This window comes from Pseudonaja textilis, chromosome 3, assembly GCF_049901715.1.
Source record: "Pseudonaja textilis isolate UNSWEBS1 chromosome 3, rPseTex1.2, whole genome shotgun sequence".
NCBI lineage: Eukaryota > Metazoa > Chordata > Lepidosauria > Squamata > Elapidae > Pseudonaja > Pseudonaja textilis.
Window position 1 is genome coordinate 50,081,756 of NC_141992.1, and position 10,413 is coordinate 50,092,168.

Genomic DNA, 10,413 nt, shown 5'->3' on the forward strand with positions numbered 1-10,413 from the left:
AATACCTTGCCTCAAGATAATAGCAGTTGGTGCTGGTCCCTTAGCTTGGAATTCCAGCTGAGCACAATATTCACACTGCCAGATTGACTGTAAGTCACAAAGGAAAAAGCCAGCTGAGCATTGGAAGGCTTTTATAATAGCATTCTTAAATCTTCAATGAAAGTCAAACTGTGTCCAACAGGTTTTCTGTCAGCTGCCTAAGGAGGTGAGGAAAACTGAAATCAATTAGGTTCAGATAATAGTGCAATACTTTCACCTGAAATACTTTCAGTCTGTGCTTTTCAATATATCTGCCTAGGAAGTAAGGCTTTTTAAAGCTCTCACTTTTATGTCAGGAACAAAATTCAGGTTTGAGTAAAACAACAACAACAACCCAACCTTCTGATATTTTATTTCAGTTCCACCTAATAAAATCAGGAGCATTCTTTTTAACAAAGCTACCTGCCTCTTTTTGGCACCTCTGGAAGGTGGTCCCTTCAAGGGTAGGAAGAAGGCATCTCAGTAAGTCCAAGAGCATAGGAGAGCGGCCAGCTCTTCTGTACCGTGTCAGATTTCTGTCATGACTATGGATAAATAGGTTGCTTTTGCATCCTTCCATTACCTAATCCACCCACGCTCCACTCATCACTTCATATTTAAAATGAAGGGGGAGCAAAAGAATGTCTCAGGCCAGAGTTAAAAGTGAAGGAGATGATATCCGAGAGTGCTAGGGGTCATCCTAGCCTATTCCCATCTCTGCCACTGCACCCATTCCATATATAGCTCCTGAGAACTGCCATTTCCAGCTCTCTGCCTCCCTCCCTGCTCCATTTCTGCTTCTGAAGCCTGTGCCCAGTTCTTGGCCGCTGCTGTGGTCTTTGGGCACCCACTACAGTACAACAGGATGTCTGAGAAGCAGGAACAACCTCCAGTAGCCCAGAATGGTGGAAAGGCTGAAAATGCAGAGGAATCTGCGGAGGCAGAAAAGCCGAAGGAACTGGAAGAATTGCCACCCTTTGAAATTGTCACAGGGTAAGAGCCCGATTTCATTGCCAAGTTGATAGGAGCGACTCCTTGCTTAGGAATCTGCATAAGCTAACATGTTTGCACAGGTTTCTTTAAAAAGAAATGCCAGTCTCACATGTAAGGATTTTGCTGTTAATAATGAAAGCAGATTGAATCTGAATCCTGCAATAAAATGGGGAGCGACTTAAATTATATGCAGCCAGGCTGAGCTGAAATACGGTATATCAGGAGCAAAGCCACTTATTTTAGCATGATCATGTGTGACACTAAAATGATTATTCTCCCCTTGCAAATGAAAAAAAGAAATTTTATCTATGACTTACCAATACAGTTTTGCTTTGCAAAGCCCATAAGATTGCTTAAAAGCATGCATATCAAAAAAAAAACCTGTTAAAAAGCACTGATAGGGAAAGGGAAAGGATAGAACTGGAGAAACTTAAGGCTAAATTCATTCCCTGGCAAAATAAGAACTGCTAGTTTATTTGGAGGTACATAAAATCAGACAAACAGAAAGGCCTAACTACAGCAGTGAGTGGTAAGTTCATTGGATAACTCTGAAAGGATTGAGATAAGAGAAAAACAAACCTAGCCTGAGTGATCATTCTGTATCAGGAATTCTTTTCTGCAATCATTTATAGAGGAGGGGAATCAAAGAAAAAAATAAAAATTGTTAAGCATTTGTAAGGTTTAGTATAAGTTATTAAATATAATTGAATTTAAATTATAATTGAATTAAATATTATTGATATGATTTCAGAATCAAGTGTGTAGCATTATCTTGGTGCTTTTTACAACTAACTACTGTAATTATATTTCCTGGAGAAACTAGTCTGTGTAGTTGCTAAGACTCAAATCTGACTTTATAGCACACATTTAATCAAAAATCAATTAACTGGTTTATCACACCTTTCATCAACTAAGCACCACACATATTTGTTGGATTTCAAATCCTACAATCTCCTAAATGGCATGCTGGAACCTCAGCTGTGGCAGTTCAGTTTTTATTTTGTACATTTAAAAAAAAACAATTGCTATAAGTATCAGCGAAAGATCTAGATAAGTCATTGTCAGCTGGAATCATTGTCTGTCTATGGCATTTGTTTTTTTTAGTAACACACGTGACCTATGAAAAGTAAGTGTTAATAAGTGAAGCTTGCAGTGAAACCCTGACACCATACTTTGCTATTATCCAAATCTATAGACAAATTCTAGATGAAAGCTCTCTAAAGTTTAGTTCTTATGATAGGCATTCATTTTTCTAGCCTAGCCTATTAAGCCATGCCAGGGTGGAGCAATGGCTAAATAAAATTTTAGTCATTTGTCTAATGGCAAAAATAGCAACAAGGCAATTTGGGCCAATTTGTAAATTATCAGTGTTGGTGCAGAGAGTATTGTATTATTTGAAACTACAGTAAGAATGTAAGCAAATGTTCCATCCTTTAAGCAATAAATCCCACTGAACTCCCTAGTAAGATTATAAACTTGAGCAGAGGTGTCCAACCTTGACAACTTTAAGACTTACGGATTTCATCCCTCGGAATTCTTCAGCCAGCCATGGTTGAAGTTCACAAGTCTCGAAGTTGCCAAGGTTGGACACCCCTGCACTATAGTCCTTATAAAATAATCCCAGTTCATGGTTCAAAAATGCCTTTCGGCATTGCTTCTGGTCAGTTAAATCAAAGCTGCCCCAAGATATTCCAGTAGCTGAACCAAAGCACGCAATGGAATTTCTCCATTCCTTTCAGAGAACCTTGCTCATTTTTGAGGTAATGGTGTTTTAGCAGCATATAGGATCAACAAGGCTAGGACAGGTACCCAGGCCTCACAGTTCCCTCTTCTCTTTGTAAGTATTCTGTCCTACAGGAACTCCTGCCTGAAGTAATAGATTCTAATGCAAAGGAAAGTAGTACTGAAAGAAAGATCAAGACCATGTGTGTTCCCCCGCCCCCACCTGCCAATAGGCAATGGCACTCAGAGATTGTCAAAAGCTGTTAAACTGTAATTTTAATCATAACAAAAATTATCAAATGTGTGACTGGAAGATATTCATTAATAGGGGTGGGATTCAAATTTTTTAACAACCGGTTCTGTGGGCATGGCTTAAGTTGTAGGTGTGGCTTGGTGGTCATGTGACTGGGTGGACATGGCTTGGTGGTCATGTTATTGGCTGGGTGTGTGGCCAACTCAATATCACTCACATCAAGGCACGCATCTCCTCGCCTGGCCTCTCGTGACTGTGGGGATGCTACAACAGTCATAAGTGTGAAAAATGGTCATAAGTCACTTTTTTCAGTGCCACTGTAACTTTGAATGGTTACTCCACACAAGCAAAGTACTAGCAAAGCAGGGGGGAAAACTCCAGAGACATTCCTGAGACAGGAAGTCTAGTCCTGCCAAGAATGTAATAAGGGTTAACAGAGAGGCAGTTTCTGTAAGCAACACCAGAATGTTTCCTTCCTGCCTTCCTTACAGGATTAGGCCAGTAATTTCTTCTAACAACTGGTTCTCTGAACTGCTTAGAATGTAAACAACCTGTTCTAGCGAATAGGTGCGAACCTGTAGAATCCCACCCCTGTTCATTAATATTTATTAAAATATATAACATTACTTAAATATGTAATTTTAAGCTTGCCTGTGAGTGGAATAAATCATATTTAATATCTGGTTTGACTTCAATAAATCTTTTTGGTGTGTGACTGCCCATTATGTCATTCAAGTCCAAGTGCCCTTCAACTGAAAGCAGATGTAACTTAAATTTAGGAGTTATGCAGGATTATTTATTTATTTATTTATTTACTTCTCCCATCTCCTATTTTCTCATAACAACCAGCCTGTGAGGTGAGTTGGACTGAGAGAGGGTGACAAGCTCCAAATTAAATAGGTTCATGGAAGGCAGAGTCTTTAATTCTGCTTTTAGTCTTTAGTTCTGTTTCGATTGCTAGAAAAGCAATTTAGAAATTATGTACCCTGGGGAATTAGGAAAGCATAATGTTTAATGTATTGATGATAGTTATATTTCATGTTATCTCCAAGAAGCTAAAGGTCATACACATGATGAGGTCTTTCTCACCATCAGCCTCATGTCGTCATTGCATCAGGGATTAGATTGGAATTTTATCCCAGACCTAAAATTTTCGGTTAAGGAGTCTGTGTCAAATTACTTTATTTAATAGATTGAATCTTATTTAAAATAAAAGTAACATTGGTAGCCTGCTTTTTAAATTTTGTTAAATTTCTTTACATCCTCAATAAGTATGCCAGTTTTCTTCATCAGGTTTAATTTAAATGTTTTATTCATAAAACAATATTATTCTAAGATTTACATCACCCCCGTGGCCACAAAATTAAGTTATAGATTCAATTATTTACATATTAGCCTGATGAAAAAAGACATTTAGCTAATGAGGAATTGAAAACCTTAATAACAAGTGCTGCCTAATTATCCCTGGCAGTTAAAACATTTCAGCTACAATCACTAGATTAGTTTGCTTTCTTGCCAGTTTCTTTTAACTCTGCCCCAAACTGATGTATCTCTGAAACTGTGTGTCCTATGGCCAGATCAGTTTTTAGAATTAAGATTATTCCTTCCTCCATTTTCCTTTATAACCAGTTTTAAGACATAAGCAATTTAGCAGGAATAGCATCCTATCACTGATCTCAGGATAGATAGATGGGTCTCCTCGGGTGGAAGAATATTAAAATATAACTTCTCATAAAAGAACTAATCTAGAAATAAGAGGTTCAAAATTCTTTAATACAGATTAAATAAAGACCAATCTATTCATTAGTACAAGAAATGTGATACCTAATAAATCTCTTGTGCACAGCTACCATCACTTTTTGGGCTTCTATATTTTATTTCAATGTGGAAATGAAACTACATTGTACTGTGGTTCAGAAAATCTTGTAAAATAATCATTTTTTTAATCTTAAAGATATCACAAGATTTTCTGTTTTGTCAATAATAGAGTAACCTGGTCATTTATTTTATTGAAATTGTATTTAGCCAAAATAAAATCTATCCTTTCTTTAAAAGAAAAACAGTTTTATGTGGTGGAAGATTCAATTATTTTCAGGATGCACCCTTCATATAATCATAATGAAATGATTGAAAACATTTGTCTAATAACATATGGATATACAATACAGGTAGTCTTCTACTTACAACCACAATTGAGCCCAATTGTGTTGGCAAATGTTGCTAAGGCATTTAAGTGAATTTTCCTCCATTTTATGACTTTTCTTGCCACAGTTGTTAAGTGAATCACCGTAGTTGTTAATTTGGTAACACAGTTGTTAAGGATATCTGGCTTCCCCATTGACTTCGTTTGTCAGAAAGTCGCAAAAGGTGATCGCATGATCCCTAGACACTGCAATGGTCATAAGTGTGAAAAAGGGTCATAACTTAAGTCATCTTTTTTGGTGCTGTTGTAACTTGAATGGTCACTAAATGAACTTGAGGGCTACCTGTAAATTCCTAGGGTCAATAAAAATAATGAGAAAACTACTTCAGTATTCAATAATAGTGAGCATTCTGTCAAAAATGTGTAGTAAAAGTTTGCTAGTTGGAACCCAGAGGGAAAATAATAACAGAGATGAACCATTTTTCAAAACAAAGAGCTTAAAGTTTTCTAATTTAAATTTTCCAACAGCATATATAAATTGTACATCAGTATTATACAGAAAGGTTAATTCAAAATCTGTTTATCTCATACTTCACAGCAGTATAGATTAACTGCCTAACAAATCAAGATAATTGAAGAGGTGCTGACAGCTGAATTTCCTGGCAATGGTCATTATAGACATGCATGCATCCAAAGTCTATGAATACATGTGTTATGAAGATGGCTTTCCTTTCCTTCTTAATCTCTTAACTGGACTAGACTGGAGTAGAAGGGAAGGGGATAAGGGAGATTCTCTGCAATGAAAAAGCCAAAAAAATATCTTATATCCATTGCCATTACCACAGACCTGCAGAAAATTGTAAATGTTTTGGAGGTACAATCATACTGTTTCTACACCACCATCTTACACTGCAACATCTAGGCTATTGTTAACATTGTCACTGGGGTCACTGGGACAGGAAAATTAAGAATTTTTCCTTTCCTACAAATTTGCCATTGAAAATATTCTGTAGTATTCTCACATGTTCACGTCTCACTGAACATGCATTTGGGAATCTTTAAAAAATAACAAAGACATTAGATGATTTACATTTATTTTCCATAAGGCTTCTGGTATAAAAGTCATTTAAATTATATTGCAATTAAAGAGAAGAGTGCTAAATGTTTTTAAAGGTTTACATTAAAAGACTTGATAATTATATCATCCATTTTCAGTAAAATAAGAACTATTTATGCTTTATTGATTTTATTTTTATATTAAATAATATTGATTGGGTAATGCATGAGTTTAAAAAATCCATTCTGAGGGGAAAACTGGTAGTAAAGAAATGAAAATGTCAGTAACGTGCTTACTGGTTACTGGCTTTAGATAACAAAAATGTAGAATAATTACATACTTCTCTAGTAGACTGCAGCACCATTATAAAATATGTAAATTATGCTTTTAATTGGCTATATCTCCAATAGATTACAAAAACAGTACATAGCACACAATCTACCCTTTGCACAACTTTCCAGTTTAAATCCCAATAAATTAAAGTACTAAATTGAAATTCTATAATTTTTATCCAGTTAAGAAATATTGCCCAATACATTAAGACAGCATTACATGGCGGGGAGGGTGGGGAGAGAGAATAGCTCTAAAAACAAAACAAAAAAAGCTGGTGATAGTTGTAATATTGTGTGATTCATCTCTTTTTATTTTTTCTAATTCAAAGCAAACTCCCACCAGTTCCTATTCCATACCTCCACAGTACTAACTGGTGAGGTTGCTTCTACATAAACTCTAAGTGGGAAATAGATATTGTCAAGTTGCTTCCCACTTGTATACTTTGGGGAGCAAGTGTTGTTATAAAATTATCTTAACAAAATAGAAACCGTACAGGGGGTTACATTATAAACCCTGTTTCCACACTGATACTTTCACTCCTCTCTCTAGGGAACGGCTTCCAGCCTGCTTTTTCAATTTCCAGTTCAAGAACGTCGAATACAGTTCAGGAAGAAACAAGACTTTCCTATGCTATATCATAGAGATTCAGGGCAAGGAGTCCAAAAAGTTACGGGGCTACTTGGAAGATGAACATGCAGCAGCCCATGCAGAAGATGCCTTCTTCAATACTATCTTGCCCAAGTGCGAGTCTGGCCTGTGCTACAATGTCACCTGGTACTCCAGTTGTAGCCCCTGTATAGGCTGTGCGGATCGGATAACTAAAGCACTTCAGAAGAATAAGAACCTACATCTCTCCATGGCAATAGGTCGTCTGTTCATGTGGGAGGAACCTGACATGCAAACCGCCTTGAAGAAACTGAAAACAGCTGGTTGTAAATTGAGAATCATGAAACCTCAAGATTTCGAGTACGTCTGGCAAAACTTTGTAGAGCAGGAGGAAGGAGCAGCAAAGGCATTTACACCCTGGGAAGACATTCAAGAGAACTTCCAATTTTATGATGAAAAGCTTGCTGAAATTTTGCACTGAGGTTAGTATTAAGCGTGATTTTGAAATCTCCCTGTTTAGGGTACTTTTTCAGGCCATCATAAGCAAGGGTCTTCAGAACTTTGAAAGTTTGACTTGTGGACTTCAACTCCCAGAATTCCTGAGCTAATATGACTGGAGGAGAAATTCTGGGAGTTGAAGTCCACAAGTCTTCAAGCTGTCAAGATCATAAGAAGCAAACTTTATTTTGGTTTTTAACAAGGCAGCTTTGGGCAGATTAGAGCACACATCTCTGCATTTCATGGCAGAGGCATACTGAATCCTATTTTATCAACCACTAGCACACTGCAGAACCCCTTAGATTTATTCAAGAGACAGCAATAGGAAATAAATGTCCTGGCAATAGGTTGATCGAGGAGAAACATTTAACTAAAGGCTGATCCCAGAATAAGTATCAAGAATTCAAGTCTTTTATATGCAAACATAGAACACTAGAGGTTTTAAAAAGCACAAAAGTAAAAAAGAAATTGACAGTGATTTCCAAAAGTTGCTTTCAGCTACAACAGTATTCCCTCAGAGTGGATTATGCACAAAAATAGCAAAATTCCATAGCTCAAATTGGCCTCTAGATTAGAATTCTAATCTGCATGTTTCACTAATCTCTAGCTATGTATTATAATTCCCTAATCTTTAACACAGATGTCTACATGGCTGCAGTCTTTATTTCCTGGTTTTCAGTCAACCATGGAAAAGAGATGATCCTCTTTCTCTGGTGAAAGACATGCAAAATATAGAATTGCCCCTTTTAAAAAAGAAAACCCCATCTTTTTATTGCCTCTTTACAAGATTGTTTCTGCTCCAACATGGACTCACAGATCAGCTTGTTTTTCCATAGTGCTTCCAGAGTCTGAATCCCATGGAATCCATTTTTTCTTCACTCACTTCCATATGGCAGTGACTCCATGTATCTACATTAGGTCAGTTAGAAAAAACGATCGGTGGAAATAGCAAATGAATATAGGAATCAGCCTTACAAGAAGCAAAACATATGATGTATCTATTGTAATTCAGTATTTTTCAAACTTGGCACCCTTAAGGTGTGGACTTCAACTCCTAGAACTCCACCCATTGTAAATCTGCCAATTTTGAAAAACACTGATCTAATTCAACAGTGGCAGCTGCTAAGGTTTCAGGGAGATACTTCACTGGAATTAAAACAGTATTTCTAAATGCAAAGGAATGTTCTAAAACTAAACTACATCCCTCTCCCTAATCCATCTGCTATGCTGTTTAAACAGGAATATAACAATCTATTATAGTGATGCATTTTTCAAGTAGTGCTGCATTTTCTGCAGTACAAATTCCGTGCTGCAAATCACATCAATTTGGATCAGAGTATAAAAAAGAACATAAATCATATTTTAGAGTTGTTTTAATCCACTAAAACAAACACATAAATTGCAATAAAATTAACCTGGAATCTTAAAAGTATAACATTAAATTTGTTTGTTTAGAAAACTTATTTGCTGTCTATCTCATCTCCTACCTGGCAAAAATCTCAATCTCAAAAATCTCAACCTCTATATAATTATCAACCTAGATCTGAAGACGTTATTATGAAGGTGTCTCTGATTACATAAAGGGTGCCAAATGGATTTTATGAATTAAGAAAAATGAAGAAACCATACTCTTGCCAAAATAAGGAACATTTGTATTAGTTCTCCTATTTTGCAAGAAATAAAATACCATTTGCTGACAAAACCACTTTGTGCCTCTTTTTTCTGTCTCTCCAGGAAAAAAATGTGCCAACCCATGGAGCAACAAGCATGGTATACTCTTAACATTTGGGACTCTCAACTCAGTTTTCCAGAGCTGCTTTGAAATAGGAAACACCAGAAGTCTCCAGCTGACACACTGCTATGCTGATAAGACTAAAAATACATGTAGAGATCTGGTTTTTTTAAATACATAAACCTGCAGTGCTGTTATTCACATAGAATTGAAAACATTATAAATGACAAAGAACAGAATCAAAGCAAAGTTCTATCACTTACAAGTTTAGAAAAGTCCCATCCAAAGAAATTTCAAGAAATAAATTTAACATTAAAACATTAACATTAACATTTTTAACATTAATTTTTTTAAATTAATATGCAGTGAATAGCAGAAATCAAAGGGAAATGTAATACGGAGAGAGATTACTAATTATTTTGACAATGACCATTCACAAAGCATTGGTTGAGGGAGTTAGAAGTACTTTTGCACTTGTGAACTAATTAGCATGTACATTATAAAACAGTTTGGTCTCTCTTAATCAATGAGAAATAATTTCCCAATAAATACTGGCTCAGCTGCTTACAAAATTTATTTAAAGCATTTTTATTTTATTATTATTTTTAAAATTAAACAAATGACAAGAATACAATGTCACTAAACACGCCCAGTTTTCAGTAAGTTGTCCCCAATTACACTTCTAATTTGAAAAGGCCACTTTCAGAGAGATTTAAAATAGGATTTTTATTCCATTATCCATCTTTATTATAAATTTGGCCTGGAGATAGTCAAAAATTGCCTTCATATTCACACTACATTAATTTATCTATCACTCATTTGCTATTTTAGCAATATGTACTCTGTTAAAGACACAACCTAAGCAAATCTGATCCAGCATTCTATGAGGTGTATAAACTTGTTCGTGGAATGTTTACATAGCACCTCAATACATTTCAACAATGGACCTGGGTGGACACGAATAATGTTTCATGTACAACTGATATACTGCAGTATTTCAAAAACATAAATACATAAAACTCATATTTGGAAAAGGTCTTTTATTTATATATGTGAAC

At 35.8% G+C, this 10,413-nt stretch overlaps 1 protein-coding gene across 1 annotated transcript; it reads left to right on the top strand.

Moving 5' to 3' along the window:
• The first annotated feature begins 665 nt into the window (after positions 1-665).
• APOBEC2 (apolipoprotein B mRNA editing enzyme catalytic subunit 2) lies at positions 666-10,389 on the top strand. Its single transcript, XM_026718098.2, has 3 exons — positions 666-1,011; positions 7,069-7,607; positions 9,358-10,389. Exons 1-2 carry the CDS (start codon positions 884-886, stop codon positions 7,604-7,606), a joined length of 666 nt encoding a protein of 221 aa, XP_026573883.1. The 5' UTR covers positions 666-883; the 3' UTR covers position 7,607; positions 9,358-10,389.
• The last annotated feature ends 24 nt before the right edge of the window (positions 10,390-10,413 follow it).